Source organism: Colossoma macropomum, unplaced genomic scaffold (genome assembly GCF_904425465.1).
Source record: "Colossoma macropomum unplaced genomic scaffold, Colossoma_macropomum, whole genome shotgun sequence".
NCBI classification, from domain to species: Eukaryota; Metazoa; Chordata; class Actinopteri; order Characiformes; family Serrasalmidae; genus Colossoma; species Colossoma macropomum.
In genome coordinates this window covers 27,058,228-27,078,536 of record NW_023494798.1, presented here as the reverse complement: position 1 = coordinate 27,078,536, position 20,309 = coordinate 27,058,228, and the positions used below count along the sequence as shown (strand labels likewise).

Genomic DNA, 20,309 nt, shown 5'->3' with positions numbered 1-20,309 from the left:
TTCTCAGTAGGGGCTTCTTGACAGCTAGACATCCTTTCAGCATTGAGCTGTCTTCTCACAGTGGACGAATGGACAGAATAAGAAACAGATCTGAAGCAAGAATGAAGCTTGATTTCTTCTCTCTCTCAAGAATAAAAGCTTTAAATACAGTTTATCTGATGGTGGTGTACCAGGTCTTGGTTGGTAGGAGTCATATATTGTCTATATATTTTAATAATTTTTGAACTCCAGTTTTGGAAACTCCTGTTTTTTTCAATTATTTTCCTTTGACTTTCCCCTAACTTATGCAAGTGGATCATTTTATATCTCTTGTAAAATTAAAATTTTACATTACTTGACTGGATATTAAATAAATCAAAGGAGGTCTCTGACTTTTGCACTGTATTTATACATCTAATTTACAACACATGTTCTGTAAACAACCACCCAGTGCATCTATTTCGTTCAGGAACCCACAGTGGTTCTTTTATGGTATCACTCCAAAGAACCTCCTTTGGAAAATTAACTTTATTAAGAATGCATCTCACCCATTGAGTTCTGATCATTAATGAGCCAGACTGTATCAACCATCCACGTAATGTTACCTGAAATGGGCAGCCACTGGTGCTTCAAAATTATAGTATTAAATCAGGAGAATCCATGCTGAAACAAGGCCACCGCTCATCTGCAAATATTATTTCAGCCCTACAAACCAGTGAATAATCCTGGATGAATCACAGCCTTGGTCTTTAAAGTTTGACAGTTGCTCTCTTCACTGTCGGCCATATGGAGCCTAAACAGCATTACATCCTGCAACCACTCCCTTCCCATGTGGCAAAAATAATATCTAATAAAAGTGAAAATTGCATTGACTTGCAGTGTTTACCTCTGATTAACTATGTGCCCCTGGTTGCCATGAATTTTGTTTTGACATGTCATATTAATTTCATTTGCCAGGAGAGTATAGGTCACATATTTAGCCCTCGTAAATCTTGTTAGTGTGTCCTTTAAAATGTCATGCAAGCTGCTTGTATAATAAAGGCATATGTCAGCTGCTTTAGTTTGTCTACTTAACTAATGAGTTTTCTACAATTACTGGCATAGTTAACTAACAATATTATGGTTTTATTGTAAAAGTAAATTAGTGTTATCAGTGCAAGGGTAACAAAATATGAAGAACATAGTGAACACAATGTTATTGATCTGGATGTTTTCGTGAATTATTATGCCTGGATACTTAAAGAAAAGGTTCTGAATCTACATACTGGGACATTTTTTCCATAACTGAGCAAAGAGCTCAAAAGCAACATGAACCACAAAGGGATGTCCTCACTAAGCATGCCTCCTGCTGGACACTGTGCAAAGCACAAATATCTCTCTCTCTCTCTCTCTCTCTCTCTCTCTCTCTCTCTCTCTCTCTCTCTCGCTAAATACTCCTGGTACAGAGTGCTGAGTTGGCTCGTTGAATATTCTGCCGACTGCAAAGCTTCTTTTGCGAGGCCTCTAATTTAAAACGTGATGTATCCGCCTGCTCTGCTGAGTCCAGGGCTGTTTAGCTTTGTTTTTCAATTTACTTCCATTTACAGTATCACTGTAAATACCACTGCAGCTGTATCCTTCAATTGACTAACTGTCAGTGCTGTAGGGACTAATTCATATTTTGCAACTCATGGTATTTTGCAACTAATGAAAGCTTTGCACAGATATTCACACCAACCCATTGATAATTACTCTTGGCTTTGGAACAGTATAGTGATGTAATGTGGTGAGTAATGTCAAAAGGATATTTAAGGGAATAGTTTGGCAAAAATATCTAATTTATAGAATTTTAGCCCAGATATAGTCAACCTTGTTGAACCTGTTTGGTTTGCTTTTTTAGTTTAGCGCTGGCGCTACGAGGCTAACATCAATAGTCACCCAAATCTTTTCAGTAAAGTCATCCTCAAAACGTTTTTAGACGACTCAAACTGTGTCCAGGTCTTCATTAAAGTTGGTCAGAAGTGTCAGTGTGGTTCAGGATACAGAATGGCTGACTGTGAACTACTAAAATAAACAAAGCTTGACTGTGTAGCTGCACACAGTTTTTTTTTTAAATAAACTGTTAAATATGGGGATTTATCACTATACATGTGACTACACAATGCTAATATTTGTAGCAACATTAGACTAGAAGTCCTAGTTTCATATATTTCATTAACTAGGTTTGCTTTCCCAAAATACTCATTCCAAAAGAAATACATTTTCCAGACCAAAAACAGCCACCAACAAACTCTCCCCCATGTCAATAGAGACCTACACCTGACTACATGACAACCTGGCTAACATGGAATAGAACATCTCTCTGCGCCTGAGCTCTACACTCAAAACATGGAAACTCCACTAGGAACCTTTGGGGATCTTAGTAGAAGATTTTTTAGCCACTCATGTTCCAAGAGCTTTTTAAAGTTCTCCAAGAATTTTTGAAAAAGAGGAAGTTTCTCCAACTGTCACAAGGTTTTTAAAGAGTCTTGTAATAAAAGCTTTCTGAGGCACTGTTCTGCCTTTGAGACAATCCAAAGAAACCATCAGATCCTTCTGTTTTCAAGTGTAGGTCATCTGAGATTAGCACTCCGTCTAAACAAATATTTTAACAAAGCCCAAACACACTTGTCTAGCTGTACTTCAACAAGCGAAGTAGGTCCTAATTTAACACTGTAGACCAGGAGTCATGAATGAATGAATTTGTTTTCAGTGTAATGGATTTTCAGGATTGTTTTTCAGATTTATCAGAAATTGACATTTTAAAATTTAAGGAAAACTTCCTGAGATGCATTAAGCTCACACTGTAAAAAAATAGTTGGTCAGTTCAACAATTTCATTCAACTCAAATAAAAACTTTGTATAAAAAATGCAAAGCAGAATTTTAGTTTAGACACATGAATTAAAACACATTCATTCAATAATATTTTACATTAATTCAGAGCTCATTGACAGACTGATATACCTTCTACTGAAGTAATATGTATTTCTAATGAATGTTAATAAGTACTTTTAGACATATGAGAGTGTGTCCAGGAGAGAGTCATGACCAGCACGCGCCCTAATGCTCTGTCCATGGTGCTACAACCGCTCCACAGTCTGTTCTTCAGGTTCCAATGCTCCAGAACCAGCGTTCACATATTGCAGTAAAAGTGCGTGTTAACACTCATAACATCCCTATCAACTAATTATAACTTATTAGTTACTTTTTGATAATTGATAATGACGTACAGTCGGCAAATTCCACCAAAGCGCACGTAAGTCACTTCTCCCAAGACGGCGAATTCGCTCAATATGACGCACTGGCAGCTTCAGTGACTGATTAGATTCAGAGTTAATGATAATCGCGCTGTTAACATGAAATAAGATTAGCTGAATCCACACGGCGACCCTGTAAACAACCGTCCACCACGTGCACATCTCGGGTCTGTGATTGACAAAGTCTCTCTCTCTCGGGTCTGTGATTGACAAAGTCTCTCTCTCTCTCTCTCTCTCTCTCTCTCTCTCTCTCTCTCTCTCTCACTCTCTCTCTCTCTGCGCGCTCTCCACATCCTCTCTCGCGCTCTCTCTGCTCGTCTGCCTCCACTTTGTCCTCCGGTTCCAAACAAGATTCATGGATTAATATAACAGGACTTGTTCTGATTTTTACAATGAACGCTGGACTTCTCCTTCCCTGCTGCATTCTCGCTTTCCTCTTCCAGGGTGAGTATAAAAAGAGACTATTTTAAATATGATTTGTAAAGGAAACGAGTAAAGACTGTGGTACTTGTTGCTGACCATAAAAACAATTCAAATCATGACCTTAAAATCTATGACTGTGAATGAACATCTATAGAGTAGAATGAGCATCTACAGAGTGAGGAAAACCAAAAGTGCTGGACATAAATGGACCCTGCTTGGTTTCTCTGTGTACTTAACTCAGTCAGGAAAGAACAAAAACAGATGCTTAAAGCAAAAACTATGACAAGCCAAATTGTCAGATGTCTACAGCTCATTGTGTGGCATCTGTTTCCTTTGTGACTCAAATGCAGGGTGACTCAAACGTGTTAATTTGCTTTAAGCACATGAAATCTTACTTTAGAATTACTACATACTAAGCCTTGTTATTCAGTAGGTGCATGGAAAACAGTGCACACTGCCACTGTTATTAACTTATGGGGGTGAGGAATGGAAGCCTGGACATGCTGGCAGCTCCTGGGTACTAGAGGGGTTAAACCTGACTAATAACTACTTGCCTGATTTGTGAAAAAGACCACTTCAGTCCACCCTCACCGGAGCAGAAGCACAGTTACTGAAAGTGGATGTGATTATGAAGTGTAATTCCACAGTCTTTTGCAGCTGAAAGCTTTTATTTGCTTTTCTAGATTATTCTCTTTTAATCTGAATCAATGTTGACTGAGCGTTACTCTGATGTTCAAACGAGGCTTTAGCTGAAGGTCAAAGAGTTTAAAGGAAAATGTGCTGACAAAAATGATGGAATATTCACGTTTATTCATATTCAAAGTGTGCTGTATGTACGGGGGTGTACAAAATAACAGAACCATCATACGACTCGTATTCATTGGCCATATTATCTGGTACACCTACCATATAGAAGCACTTTGTAGGTTTACATCTGTAGCCCAACAGTGGTCCTGTGCTCAGAGACTGACCACTGATGAACTAGAGGATGACCAACACAAATTGTGCATGGAAGGAGATCTACAGTCTCTAACTGTTCATATATGAGGTGGATCAACAAGGTGTGTCGAATGAGGTGGACTGTAAGTGTACACAGCACCTATACTGTGGGTGTTTCTGATAAAATGGCCAATGGGTATAATTCATGTGGTGCTTTGTCAACCCCATGTAAGTACATGGGCTGTGCTTTGCTATAAACATTTAATTGCCAAACATATGAGTAGTAACATATTCTCTTTAACACTTTTAATGGCAACAGTGTGTTATTCTTTGAAATTAACTCATGAAGTGCAAGTAGAAACTAATACCACCCCCTTCACTCACCTCACCTTTCTTCAGGTGGAACCTGCTCAGAGGCGGAGCACAGGCTGTTTTCTGTGATCTTCTCCAGCTATAATCAGTACATCAGACCGGTGGAGAATGTGTCTGACCCAGTGATAGTCCAATTTGAGGTGTCCATGTCCCAGCTGGTTAAAGTGGTAAGTGTCTGGACAAAACAATGATGACCAATGGCAAACTGTATCGCACTGTAATTGTGTGTTTGTGGTCTCATCTGCACCGTGGTGCATTATTAAAGTGTGCAGTGAAAGGCTGCACTCTGCCAGGATGACAAATCATTCACTGAGCATCTCCAGCAAAATGGCTCCATTAAGCTAAATGAAAATACAGTGATTAACCCCTTCAACTCTATTGTTATTAATCATAAGGCTTATGATCCAGTAAGCATTATAAAATATTCACTAATGACTATGAAAAAAAAATTAACTTACCTTTTTAACCTTCCATTACCAGCAATATGAAAGCATTGTTAAAAAAAGTTTGATTCACTTTCTTGAATAAAATGGACTTCGATTGATTCATTTTATTTTTAAAGAAATCCTTTTATCCTGATGCAGCATTGTGAAGTATATACAACAATTGTTGCACATGCAATTATTTAAAACCACAATCCTTGCTAACTCAAAACAAAACAAATAATAATCAAGCAAATAATCAGATTTGATTCCTATTCTAAATGAAAAACCAAACAGTAACTGTTGTCTTTCAAGTGGCTGCGTATGTGACACTTCATTTGTGATTGGCTGTATCCATTCTACTGTTGCATGATGTTGCTTTTAAGCAACATCCATCCATCATCTAAACCGCTTATCCTTCTGGGTCGCGGTGGGGTGCTGCAGCCTATCCCAGCTGTCATTTGGCGGAAGGCAGGATACACCCTGGACAGGTCGCCAGTCCATCGCAGGACAGACAGACATACACATTCACACACACACTCACACCTAGGGGCACTTTAGCACGTCCAATTGGCCTGACTACATGTTTTTGGACTGTGGGAGGAAACCGGAGTACCCGGAGGAAACCCACGCAGACACGGGGAGAACAGGCAAACTCCACCCAGAAATGACCCTGGTATCAATACCCCTGGTATCATACCCTGATATCTTTGGATGGATGAAAAAGGAGGAAAATTTGTTATTCTGATAGAAACTGTAGAAAAAGGTCAAGTGACACCAAATGAGCAAAAGGCTTAAAAATGACCACCAAGAGATATAAAGACCAAGTACAAGCATTTTATTGGTTTGTTCAAACTCTACCCTTTCATTGTCATTATATAGTAAGCAAAATGGGTTTGTTAACCTGAGGCAACATTGTGTGATAGAGGCTTCAATTTAAGTGACAGATCTTCTATTGTATAAGAATGTAGTAAGGTCCATAGACTTTAAAAGGTTAATCATGATGCCTTTGCATGTATATAGCTATGAAATATCCAGCTAGAACATGTATACAGTTTATGCTCAAAGGTTTGAGAATAAGGGTATTAATAGGGGTGCTGGAACATTGCTGTGAGGATTTGATGGCAGCCAGAAGAGAATTAGTGAGGTCAAGTACTGATGCTGGATGATTAGTTCTGGATCACAAATGCCGCTCCAGCTCATCCCAGAGGTACTGAATGAGCTCTATCACTCCACAGAGTGCAGTTTCACTGCTCCACAGCCCAGTGCTGGGGGGCGTTATACTACTTTATCTGACGTTTAACATTGGGCATGGTGACCTTAAGCTCATGTGCTCCAGAGCATCCCATTCTACTTGAAATATTTATATCTATGGAGATTCTACAAGCTTGGTGTGCACAATTGCACACTTGCACCTTAAAGTAGATTAATTCACAAATAATGTATAGTGTCTGGATAGTTTTGGACATACAGTGTGTATTTAAGTGATTTCAAGATGTACAGAAAGTGCACTGAGAATGTAAGCATTTTAATTTTGCATGTGTGCGTACGTCATATTCTGTAAGTACATTTGTGCGTTCGTGTCCACCCACTGAAACAGCTCTGAAATCGGTCTGGGTCACAGGTTCTTCAGACAGTAGCTCCTCATTGTGCTCCAGTACACCTTAGCAGTGCCGTCTGAATTAGCCCTGGAGCTTCAAAGCTCAATGCAGGCCGCCTGCCGCTCTGCTGCTCTCTCTGCTTTGGCTAAGGCTCAACGGATCTGTCACTGCGAATGACCGTGTGGGTGTGTGACTGGCCAGGAGCAGACAGGAAGTGTCTGTTCCCCCCTTGTTTCTTCACTTGCTCTCTATCTTTCTCTCTCTCTCGTTCCCCTCAGCCATAGCCCTCTTTTACTGCCTGTCTCATCTGCCTGTTGCCAACAGAGCGTATCCCTCTCTTTTTCACCTTCCCCACCAACAGACCCCCCTTCTCTCTTTCTCCCTTACTCTCTCTCCCTGTCCCAACTGCCCAAATCCCTACTCATCTCAACACTCACTCACCTCTCTTTGTTTTTTTTTTCACTCTCTCCTTCTGTCTACCTCTCTCTCTCTTCTGCTCTTTGTTGTTGTTTCTCTTTGTCTCACTCTCTCAGTCTCCCTTTTTCTTTCTCAGTGTACCTCTCTGTCTTTCTTTCTCTCTCTCTCTCTCTCTCTCTCTCTCTCTGTCTCTGTCTCTGTCTCTCACTCTCTTTCTCTTTTCACTGTCTCTTTCTCACTCTTTTCTTTCTGGCTACCTCTCTTGTCCTCTCTCTTGCTCTTTGTTTCATTCTCTCTGTCTCTCTTTCCTTTCTTTGTGTACCTCTTTTTCTCTTACTCTCTTCTGCTTCTTCCTTTCTGTATCCTCTTCTCAGTCATTTTTTTTCTATTTACCGTTATCTCTCTTTTCTCACTCTTTCTGTCTACCTCTCTTTATCTGTATCTTTTTCTCCCCCATTCTGTTTGTTTCTTTCTTTCTTTGTCCTTATCTCTTTTTATTCTTTCTTTATCTGCCTGCCTCTCTGTATCTGTATTTTTCTTTCTCCCCATCCTTTTTGTTTTTCTTTCTTTCTTTCTTTCTTTCTTTCTTTCTTTCTTTCTTTCTTTCTTTCTTTCTTTTTCTCATCTCTTTTTTACTCTTTCTTTGTCTTTCTCCCCATCCTCTTTGTCTCTGTTTTGTTTCTTTCTTTCTTTCTTTCTTTCTTTTTATTCTTTCTTTATCTGCCTGCCTATCTGTATCTGTATTTTTCTTTCTCCCCATCCTTTTTGTTTTTCTTTCTTTTTTTCTTTCTCCTTGTCTCTTTTTTAATCTTTCTTTATCTGTCTTTCTCCCCATCCTCTTTGTTTCTTTGTAGATTTCTCTCTTTCTTTCTTTTTTCTCATCTCTTTTTTACTCTTTCTTTGTCTTTCTCCACATCCTCTTTGTGTGTTTGTTTGTATGTTTTTCTTTCTTTCTTTCTTTCTTTCTTTCTTCTTATCTCTTTTTTACTCTTTCTTTATTGGTCTGCCTCTCTGTATCTGTACATGTCTTTCTCCCCATCCTCTTTGTGTGTTTGTTTGTTTGTATGTTCTTTCCTTCTTTTTCTTTCTTTCTTTCTTTCTTTCTTTCTTTCTTTCTTTTTCTCATTGTCCTTTTTATTGTCTTTATCTGTCTCTCTGTCTTTGTCTCTCACTTTCTGTTTCTTTCACTGCCTACTTTTTCTTTCTTTGTTTGTCTTTTTCTCTCATTTTCTTTCTTTCTTTATCCGTCCGTCCGTCCGTCCTTGCAGAAGTTTAGAGTATTGATACAGGAGAGCTCATTATGAGATAATGGAGTGAGACTTTAATCTTTTAAACTGCAGGCTTATTATTCTGTTATTAATCCTAAGTCTTATCATACAATAACTACTATGAAGCTAATATCTTCATAGTAGGCTATCTTACTTTAAAAAGCAAGGAGAGAAAGAAGAATAGAAGAATGGAGGTGAATGAATTGCTATTCATAAAAGACTTTGCTGTCATTCAAAGTCAGTTAAATAATGACTTCAATAAGGCTTTATTTAAACTAACTTATGAATGTGTGTGATATAAAAGTATTAAATTAAACATGTATTCAGTTATGGTTATGCACACAATGGCTTTCAAGTTTAGGGAGGTAATCCACAACTCAAGGTGAATTCGAGAGAAAAGGAAAAGTGAATCAGCAGCACAGAGGAGCTTTAGAGGGTTTGACACTAGTGTAAGCCTCAGCAGCAAATAAAGCACTGATACAGCCTCCTTATGACTCCACATGGCCTTGATAAAAGGATTGTCTCTGGTGGAAGGGAGATGGTTTTTAATGACGATGCAGAACTGGACACAGCTAGTCTGATCTGAATGTCTTGAGGAGCGTATTGTGATGGATTTGTACTGTTTCTTTCCATCCCTAAGTGCACCCCCATTCTCTTATACATCTTTATAATTGTTTAAATATAATTACATAATGTATAACTAATTACATGATTACACACTGAATTGCATTTAGCTTATATTTAACTTTTGTACTGACATTCACATTTTAAGGTCAAAAATGATAATGATCAAAAAATTACTTTTTTTTCTTTGTGCAAGGTTGTACACACAACAGTAACTTTTTAGCAAAATTAGAATAATAAAATGCCTCTTCTTCTACTTACAAACACAAATATGGTATTGCTTAAAAAATGTAGAATCTGCACTAAATGTCTCTGAATCAGAATCATTTGCAGGAAATTAGATGCTTTTTTTCAGCATTATTTATAGTATATGTTACAGAAATATATTAATAAATGCAACGTTGAGTCCAAAGTGTAAGGTGTCCACTGTGGTTAATAAGGGCCAAAATTCAGACTCTTTGGCAGAGGGAAGAGGATTAAAGAGGTGATGTCCAGGGTAAAAATACATATCACTGCTCTCCAAACCTTGAATTTTTATTGTTATATTTATCATGACATTTTATTAGTTTTATCACAATGTAAAGAGCAGCTGGATTGCAGTCTTAAACAAAATACATAAAAGGAGATATAAAACCTAAATTGGCAGCATATTTTTGTTCTTGGTGTGATTTAGACCATACATATATATAACACATATATATATATATATATATATATATATATATATATATATATCTCGCTGCTGTTGTATCAAAACCTTGTATCTCTATGAGAAAATGCCTGTTGCTCTTTACATTCTGTGTAAATTGCGTGATGAATGGACCAAAAGAAACGACCCAAAATTACTTGGAAAAAAGTCTGCTTCCATTCACTTACATTAAAAGTAAAGTATGTTTTTTCCTTCTCCTGTAAAGTTATCATTTTGGAGATACAAGGTTCAAGGTGCAGGTTCAGACAACAGCAATATGTATGTATACACTCCTATATATCTATATATATCTATATGTATCCTAAGTTCCTAATTTTTCAGGTTTTATCTTCATTCAGACCTATTGCAGACCTCTGGCAATAACTAGATCACAGCTCTCATCTCAATGACCCCAAGGTATGCTGTTATGGACCAGCAGTCCCCCTGTCTGGGTCACGCACCAGGGGAGTCTTCCAGGAGGCTGTGAATGTGGGTTAGTCAGTGCTACTAGTTCATTAGACTTACAAAACTAGCTCTACACCAGCAGCCCAGTCTGTTCTTATTGACCCAAGAAGATAGGCTTTCACTTCCTAAGGGGCAGGAGAGGTCAACGAAGTCAAATGCACATTTTAACCCCTAGGTCCTCTGTGGTGCATATGGCTTGAAAAACCTCTGTGCAATTTATGTGATTATTTCTTACTCATAATTCATAGTAACAAGCAGAGAAATGGTGTAGAAAGTGCAGATTCTAAACCTTCAGTGATACTACATTTGTATTTAAGTAGAAGAGGAGAAATTTTATTATGATTTGAATTGCAAACCCAAGTCTGTTCAGAATGTTAATGTAAATGTAATGCATTTTAATTGTGTAATTTTAATTTTAATTTGTGTAAGAGTATAGAAAACCTCCAGGCAAACCTCCAGGCTAAAACAGCATCCACCATATGTTGGCACGTCAGTGAAGTGGTCGTTTCCTTGGACATTCCTTTCCTTTAAGATATCTCTGTGGCTGCTGCTGATCTGTGATCTGCGTTGCTGTATCCTTGTAGCAGCTCTGTTAACATGCAGAGCCACACATTGCATGAACACCCCGGAGGTCCGGGTGTGCTGAGTGGCATGCCTTTGGGCGAGAGGACTCAGGTGGTCTTCGCTTTCACTACAGCTCGGCCCATCTGTGAGCCACTGAGGGTCGGAGCCGGGACACAGTCAGTCCTCCTCCGACTGACGGCAGCAGAATGATTGTTTATGACAGCTCCTTTCTTCTGTCTGCTCTGAAATATTCATTTAAGAAAGTGTTGTTTTCCCCTAGTGACTATCTGTCCTCTCAGAGAATCTGCCCCCTCTGTTTCTGCAGGATGAGGTCAACCAGATTATGGAGACGAATCTGTGGCTGCGACACGTAAGTTTGCACCTTCTTCACCCATGAGGAGTTCACAAGGTTAGCGCAAGTGCTGTGGCAGCTGCTGATTTCATTGCTTTAACATGTTTCTGCAGACTCAGGTCAATGCACAACATCACATCTAACGACTGAGTGCAGTGATGAGCTCTGAAAGTGCATTGCTGAATTAGAGAAGGTGCCAGAGATTCCTTAAACAGTCCACAGATCATTACTTAGAAAAGGAAATATCAATAAACTCTTGTAAACTGAGCTAGTAAAACATGTACAACTGATATTGTTTTACACGTAGCTCATATATAAATAAATTTCACTCACACACACATACAGTAACATCCATGTACCGCTGTGTTTTGTTGGTTTTTACAACATATTACTGATATACATTACCAGTCAAAAGTTATAGAAGCCTTCTGTTTTACTTATTTTCGAATAAAAGCAGAGGCATCAGACTGTGATAATAACAACACATATAAGTATGCACTGGCCCATGTATGAACAAACAAACAAATAAACAAATAATAAGACATTAGATTCTATAAATTTAGCTTGTTTTTGCCTTGATGTCAACTTAAAAAATAGCCTGTTTAGTTTCAAGATACAAAGAAAAACAGTGATTGGAAAATGAACCATTTAAAATTTTAAAATGAACCAGGACTGTTTTTGGTACATAAAACCCACACGAAAGTCATAAGTGGATTTCAGGGCAGAATAAAATAATATACAAGAAAAATGTAGGATGTGGCCTCCTTTTTCCCTTTTTGCAGATAAGTTCATACATTTGTCTAGATAACACCTTTTCAAGAACTGAAGCATTAGCGTGTAGGCTAAAATATCTTTAAGAGTATAAAACAGTCATATGTTCAACCTGGTGTGTCTACTTTTGACTGACAGTGTACAGAGATTCAGTATATTTGTACTAGTATATATGGTATATAGCATATTGGTTATTTTACTGTGCTCAATGTTTATTTATTTATTTATTTAACCTTTATTTAAGCTACTTGGAGGAATCTATCTTTTAAGGGTCTTGAAGCATTAATGGTGCCTAAAAGAACCTTTGTTTCAAATCCTCTAGCAGAACTTTCATTTTTAGAGAGTGAATTGAGAAACAAGGTTTGAACTTGATAAATGATCAGCGATGAAGTGATATCAGTTTTTGAATTTAAGGTTCTCTGGCAATGTTGCATTGACAACTTTGAGTGACTTGGTTATTGACTTTTGAAATTCATATTTTCTGACTTTTTACAATGTTTTACCAACCACACAGTGTTCTGGGGGCTAAATCAATTGTTTAAAAAAAAAAAGGGAGGAATTTCAGTTTCATTTTTCAGACTGGCTCTCACCTGGCCATTTATTTTAATATTATAAAACTCTTGTTGCCTACATACTGAAGGGCTGTAGGTTAATTGGACCAGACACTACCAGTTATGGTACATCTGTTACATTACTCTGGACACTGCACCGGTCACACATAAGGACATTTCCATTCAGCTGCTGAAATAAATGTAAGCAAATAACTGTAACGTTGCAAACGACTTATATATATAAAAAAAAATATACTCTGAAGGAGAATAAAACCCCCATCATCACATTCATAAAACACCTCTGAGATGTTTGGACCGAGTTTAGAGTCAAATCTTAAAGTTGAGCAAACGTCTCGCTGCAGTTTTGTTCAATTTTATGACTGTATTTGAAATCCTATGAATACACCAAATGCACTGGCAAGCAGAACAACTCAGGATATCTCTATCAATCAGCTGCAGGCAATACCAAATAAAAGACAATAACATTTTTTAGTAAAATGTTGTAATGCACACATATTTAAATTGTTTCACTTTGATATAACATTGATATAAATGCTCATGTTTTTACATTTAGTGACTATAGTACGTTCTGAAAAGCAATATTCAGGCATATATACTGGTATCATGGGAAACTGTAATATAAAAGGCCATGTAAATTCATAATAACCTTCACTTCTGTAATGAGTTACAGTGATGTATATTCTGTACCATAAATAGATAAGAAACTACCAAAATATCTGAAAAACAAAGCTTTGATATATTGTGTTTACTCTATAAGCACTCGGTTTTCCTTATTGAAAAATGCTCCTCACATGGCCCCATTAGTTTAAACCCATTACATCCCCCAAGTGTGTCTGCTTTGTCCCTTTATGAGGCTCTGGAGAATTCATGCCTGGCCTGTCAGAATCGACTAAAGCCCCCTGACCTGCTAATAAAACAAGTCATAAAGCATTGTGAGCATGGCCCATTTTAAGATGAAATGAAAGAGGCTCAGACTGAATCATTCTGCTTAAACAAAAACTGTCCAAGACTAGTTCTGAATTAATAAAGAAGAGCTTTCTCCAGAGAATGCCTGCTTTATCTTAAATGGTTTGCCACAATCAGAGTTCATGGCACAATATAATACTGTTCCTGAACTAATTACAAGAAATTATACCATTTTTAAACAAAGAATTTCACTTATCAAAATTGTGTAGGGCGAGGTCTAATCGTAAAATGAGCACATTCAAATTTTACTGACAGTTTTGTTATTCTTCAATTTCATCTTTGGCATTTCTGTATAATCAAAGTCACATCTGAGTGCGTGTAAATTTGAGCATAATAGCTTAACAACCTGAAAAATATGCTTGATTTAAGGTTAACTGACCAAAACTATTATTAATATAATCTATAATACCAGTAAGAATAAAAATAGAAAATAATACTAATAAAATAATACTAAAAATCTGTGCACATGGCATTCCAGTACAGACACTGTGCTTTTGTTTTAGGCTACTGACACTGCCAAACAAAAAACCAATACAAAACAGCTATAGTGCAGAAGCCTCTCATTCACTGCAATGATTCAGTGTTTATTCAGTTAGTTCAGTGTATACCTTTTATTTTAGGAAAATAAAACACACTACACAATCTCATCATTGTACTTAATCTTTTGGTTTATTTCACATTTTATTCTTTCCAGTGGTCCTAATTCAAACACTACACTGCAAAAAATGGTCTCTTGTCAAGTGAAATGATCTTAAACCTAGTCAATGAGTCCTATTTTGAGATGGTTGTGCACTTATTATAAGATTATCTAGCTTATTTCCAGATTTTAGGTCAGTTAAGTAAAATTATCTGACAATACTGGCAGTTTTTCTGTTGTCAAGCACATTTCTTAAAACAGGCAAAATTATCTGCCAATATAGTGAGATCATTTTAACTTAAAATCATGTAAAAATGTCTAGAAGAAGTTACATAATCTTAAATTAAGCTTACAACAATCTCAACAGGAAAAATATTAGATTTCTTGCCTATATTTAGGATACTTTTACCTAGATACCATTTTCTGCAGTGTATACAGTTTGGTCAGTAGGGGGAGCAGTGCACTTACAATGAGCACAGCCACTGGCTCATGAGCTGCTGAATGAAGCTGTTTAATTGTCACCCTACCCTACTAAAACATCTGCATGACTTAGGGCTTGCTTCATGTAAATGATATGTAAATGAGGTGCTCATTAGGTTGGCTGGTGCCTAATTTCATGCACTAAAGCTGATTTATCATTTATGCTGAAATCTCTTTTGTTTCCATGTTGTACAGAAGTTTCATGAATCAGACACAGAGTAGCTCATGTGCTCACATCTGCGCTGTTTTTATGCAAATTTGATGAATAAGGGCCATTGGATGTTCAGATGGGTCAGAGGGCATCAGGATAGAAGGAAATATCTAAATTATTAGTGCAGTCATTACTTAGTGCATTAAGGCGAATTACCTTTTCAACAGTCTAAATCACATTAGGCTGAAGGAGCTGGATCAGACGCTCGAGCTGTCTATCCTGCGCTGTGTCATTCCTGTTTTTTGTTATCTGTCCTCTCCTCAATGACACAGCCTGTCTGTTTGCTGTCAGGCTGCAGGGAGACATAGAGGTCAGAGTCTTAGATATCCAGCGGAATAACAAACGATAGAAGAATTAGCAATCCTGTTGCTGGTCTGTGTGCATCAACTCTTAAATCAGTCTCTAATTAGTTCAGCCGTACAAGCCTTTCTGTTTTTTCATTATCTATTGTGTTTTTGTGAAACACAAATCTGCTGTTAAATCACTCTGTGCACTTTGCACTCGAGCACTGGCTAATACATTTAAAAATCTCCAGCTCTAAGAGTTTTCCTTTGTGTCTGGTTTGGTACTGTTTTAGTGTGTGAATCATTTGCTCTTTGTTGTGTCTAAAGTCTAAACTTCATATATTCAATTCTGTGTCTGATAATACACTAATTAAATCCTGTGTATTGGACCATTGTATGAGTGTACCATCACCTATACACAGACGTATGTATAATGCTTGCATTATTTCCATTTTTCACAGGTGTGGAATGACTACAAGCTCAGGTGGGATCCCAAGGATTTTGGAGGAGTGGAATTTATCCGTGTCCCATCCAACAGGATTTGGAAGCCAGATATTGTGTTGTACAACAAGTAAGGTTACATCTTCACAAACTTTGCCTTCTCATCAACCTTATTAACAATAATACCAATTTCTGCTACCACCGCTATGGAATTTCTCATAGTGTGAGGTGCTCATGAATGTTTTAGCTATTTTATATCAAACTCCAATATTTGAAGCTTGTAAAAGACATTCCTTATGTCTGTCGCAACTATTTCTATTTCTAAAATCTAACTGAAACCTGGTGGATCACCAGTTTTCACAGTGACGTATCTAGGACTTCCAGAAGGCCTAGAGTGATGACTTTTTTTCTCGATAAGTTGGTCTTGCTCATTGTAAATCAATTTAATCTGGTCTAATGAGTAAGCTTTTCAGTCCAGTTTCTGAAGTCTGGGCCAATGAAAGAGCTCACTTGGCTTTATCTGACTACTCCAAAAGCTGATTGGACAATTTTACACTGGGCATTTTAAGATTATATGCCATTTGTTTCCAACCAAAACTTCACTGTGAAATAGGTACTTGCAGAGTTTGGATACAGCAATCATGAAGATAAAATAATTTGGCCTTCTCTGAAGGCCCTGAGAGTCCCTTACTGCTGGTTGGGCATAATTGTAATGTAATATAAGATTTCAAAATGGCTATTTCCTAAACAGCTTTCAAAATTTGTATTGTTCCTTATAATACACACTTAAAAATGATGGTTCTTCAAGGGATCTTCAGTAAAGAAGATCGTTATACATAGATCCATGAGCACTCAACAGACCCTTTGCATGGTTGAAGAGTTCTTTGCATCAAGAAAAGGTTCTTCAGATTGATGGAGAATGTGCTGTATGCTCTTAAAAAGATGGTTCTTCAAGGGTTCTTTAGGAAAGAAAATGGTATATATAACCATGAACACTCAAAGAACCCTTTGCATGATGAAAAGGATCTTTGCATTGTGAAAGCATTCTTGAAATCGATGGAGAACGTGTTGTCTACGTCAATGTGTAGGATTCTATATAGTACCAAAAAGGATTCTTCTACTGTTACAGCTTTTCAAAAGAAGTTCTATGTAGAACCATCTATAGCACATTCTCCATCAATTTGAAGAACGCTTTCACGATGAAAAGAACATTTTGATCATGCAGAGGGTTCTTTGAGTGTTCATGGTTCTATATAGAACCATTTTTTTTACTAAAGAACCCTGGAAGAACCATAATTATAAGTGTGTATGAAACTGAATGCCTTGTTCATGACATGTGTTTAATTCCGAATCACAGTGCAGTGGGAGACTTCCAGGTGGACGATAAAACCAAAGCTCTTCTTCGCTACAACGGAGACGTGACATGGATTCCTCCAGCAATCTTCAAAAGCTCCTGCAAGATCGATGTCACATACTTTCCCTTTGACTACCAGAACTGCACCATGAAATTTGGGTCATGGACCTACGACAAGGCCAAGATTGACCTGGTACTGATTGGTTCCACAATCAACTTGAAGGACTTCTGGGAAAGTGGAGAGTGGATGATTATTGACGCTCCAGGCTACAAGCATGACATCAAATATAACTGCTGTGAGGAGATCTACACAGACATCACCTACTCCCTATATATCCGCCGTCTGCCTCTTTTCTATACCATCAACATGATCATCCCCTGCTTGCTCATTTCATTCTTGACAGTTTTGGTCTTTTATCTTCCGTCTGACTGCGGTGAGAAAGTGACACTGTGTATTTCGGTTCTTCTCTCCCTCACTGTCTTCCTCTTGGTCATCACCGAAACCATCCCATCTACCTCTCTGGTCATTCCGCTGATTGGCGAGTACCTTCTATTCACTATGATCTTCGTCACACTTTCAATCGTCATTACAGTGTTCGTGCTCAATGTGCATTACCGAACGCCAAAGACCCATACAATGCCTCGCTGGGTTCGCCGTGTGTTCCTCAGCCTTCTCCCCAGAGTTATGTTCATGACCAGGCCTGAGAGAGACCCAGAAAGGCCTCGGAGTTCAGGAACTTCTGCTCGATCATGTGCCCTCCATAATACCTCCTTATTTCCTCAACATCTTACCAAACAGCAGAGTCTTCCAGGCAGCCTGCATCCACGTGCTCATCTCTTCCTCAGCACAGAGCTCAACACTTTGAGTGAGGCAGCAAAGTCTGGCACAAGTTTCCTGTGCAGAGAAGGAAGATGTAACTGTTGTTTGAGGCAGCACCCCAGCAAACTGCCCCCAGATGGCGGTGCTGGCAGCGGAGGCCCTGGTGGTCTGGTAGGAAATGGAGGGGGAGGAAGCAGCCCTTGTTCAAGCTCTGATTCTTTGGATGGAGGACTTTTGACCTTCTCAGCACTTTCACCAGAGGTCCGAGAGGCCATTGAGAGTGTTAAGTACATTGCAGAGAATATGAGGCTTCAGAATGAGGCCAAAGAGGTAAGCTATTTTTTTTTAATGCTATTATCAATAAATCAAATTATTTTTACAATATTTTTCTAATATAGGGGAGAACAGGGTTGGTCAGCACAGGAGTTGATTGGCACAGCATTCATTTCTGGGTCAGTAGGGGAACTCACTCAAAAAACATTACAGAAATAATTGCCCTCTTGACCAACATTCATTCATTTTGTCGAGCTCTGAATGTTACTGTGGGAAGAACTTTTGGATATTTAAGACAAAAAGTGGTCTGACTACATTACACAACTGTGAGAGACTAAAGAGAGACTGAAAACACACCACCATCTGTAACATAAAGTAAATATAGTGTTGTTTCCTGAAGTGGGTGGGGTTTGTTGGCACTTTATTTTACATTTTATGCTGCACAAATACAATAGCATACTAACACAGCTAGAGTGCAGCACTGAACTATGAATGTTAATTTACATTAAATTTGTAAGTTGTTCTTACCTCTAAGCTGTGGCCATTTGAAGCCAAATAAGTATATCTCAGGATATAAGAACTTTGAATCCAAACTGTTTATGTATTAAATGTTAATTTGGAAAGAATTTTAAAGATTCTAAAAACTTCTGTTTTATTTAAACATATATTTACATTTTTACAACTTATATTTTAACCAGACAATGTTGCATATGATAAAAGATTGTTTTTAACAAATTATCATGTTTTAGGGAAAAGGAGTTTTAAATTAGTGAAGTGGCCCAATTTTATTTTTTGTATTGTTATAGCTTTTTATTATTGTGTCAGCCGTCCCCATAACGTGTGCCAACAAACACCAACATGAATTTACCCATGAATGCACTATTTTCAGGAAATACTTTCTGATATTGACGTTTTCTGCCAGTTGGTTTATCCTAATATATGATGTGCCTGACATATATGGCAAAGAGCTGAAAACTGCCAACCAGTCCTGCTCTCCTCTACACTATTCATGTAAAAACAGCAGGAATTAGTTTGCAAATTATTTTTTATGACTTTTGTTGTATGTGCTTTGTTTGTAAAATATACAAAACCAATTGAACCAACTGTAGCTCTGAAAGGAAACTCAGTCTTAATGCAAATGGTCTGCACTTTAAAATTGAAGGTACTTAAAGGGGTTCTCCGGAGCAATGCTACAGAATAGCATCCTTATACTGGAGTACATATGCCAGGGGTGTCCAATCTTATCTATAAAAGGGCTGGTGTGGGTGAAGGTTTTCATTCCAAACATAAAGAGCACACTTGATTCCACTTGCATAATCAGTCAGCCTCTGTCTTTAAACAACTGATCAAGTTGTTCATGCTCTGCTTTGTTGCAACGAAAACCTTCAGCCACACCGGCCCTTTGCGGATAAGATTGGACACCCCTGACATATGCCCTGCACGTTGTGCTGTTTTCCCTGCTCTGACACACCCAGTTCTCCATTTAGGAACATTTATTTTTGAGTGTGTAGGTCAAATGAAAGTATAGCACAAAGATTCGAAATGAAAAATACTGGATTAATTCTTTATCAGAGTAAAAAAGTCTCCCTTAATGTAAACATAACATCCATTCCTTCTTTCCTCTGTGATTTTCCATCAATTTCTGAGTGAGGATGAGATCTTTTTGCTCCGCTGCTCTGTGAGGAAATGTTCTAATTCAGCTCTGCGTTTTTGCTTCACCTGTTCAAGGTCCAAGACGACTGGAAATATGTTGCCATGGTGATTGACAGAATCTTCCTGTGGGTGTTTATCCTGGTGTGCATTCTGGGGACGGCTGGGCTCTTCCTGCAGCCGCTCCTTTTGGGAGAGGACATGTGACACTTGCACAGACGCAGACTCAGTGACCGGACCAACGGATTAAACAGAGAGACACAAAATGACTTTAGAAACCTTCTGTGCAGCTTTGCAGGCAGCGAATGCAGGATGTTTACAACCTGCACCAGTTCCTGTCTCAAGCCCTTTGCTCAAGAAGACTTTAAAACAGCTCCTAGTCCTTTGGACACTGTGTATTTCTTTCTCCAGTCATGCTTCTAAAGGTCTTTGGGGAAAAAATAAAAAAGAGCATCAATAA

General features: G+C 38.1%; 1 protein-coding gene across 1 annotated transcript; it reads left to right on the top strand.

Annotated features, from left to right (window-relative positions):
* The first annotated feature begins 3,553 nt into the window (after positions 1-3,553).
* On the top strand, positions 3,554-20,309 carry chrna3 (cholinergic receptor, nicotinic, alpha 3). The gene is made up of 6 exons (XM_036584943.1): positions 3,554-3,699; positions 5,017-5,156; positions 11,364-11,408; positions 15,773-15,882; positions 17,110-18,256; positions 19,928-20,309. Exons 1-6 carry the CDS (start codon positions 3,648-3,650, stop codon positions 20,054-20,056), a joined length of 1,623 nt encoding a protein of 540 aa, XP_036440836.1. The 5' UTR covers positions 3,554-3,647; the 3' UTR covers positions 20,057-20,309.

Bases quoted from the DNA above. Each gene is read 5' to 3' on its own strand.
- chrna3 (XM_036584943.1), top strand. From the start codon at position 3,648: ATGAACGCTGGACTTCTCCTTCCCTGCTGCATTCTCGCTTTCCTCTTC. The intron at 11,409-15,772 runs GTAAGTTTGCAC...CATTTTTCACAG, and splicing joins CGAATCTGTGGCTGCGACAC to GTGTGGAATGACTACAAGCT. The intron at 18,257-19,927 runs GTAAGCTATTTT...CACCTGTTCAAG, and splicing joins TTCAGAATGAGGCCAAAGAG to GTCCAAGACGACTGGAAATA.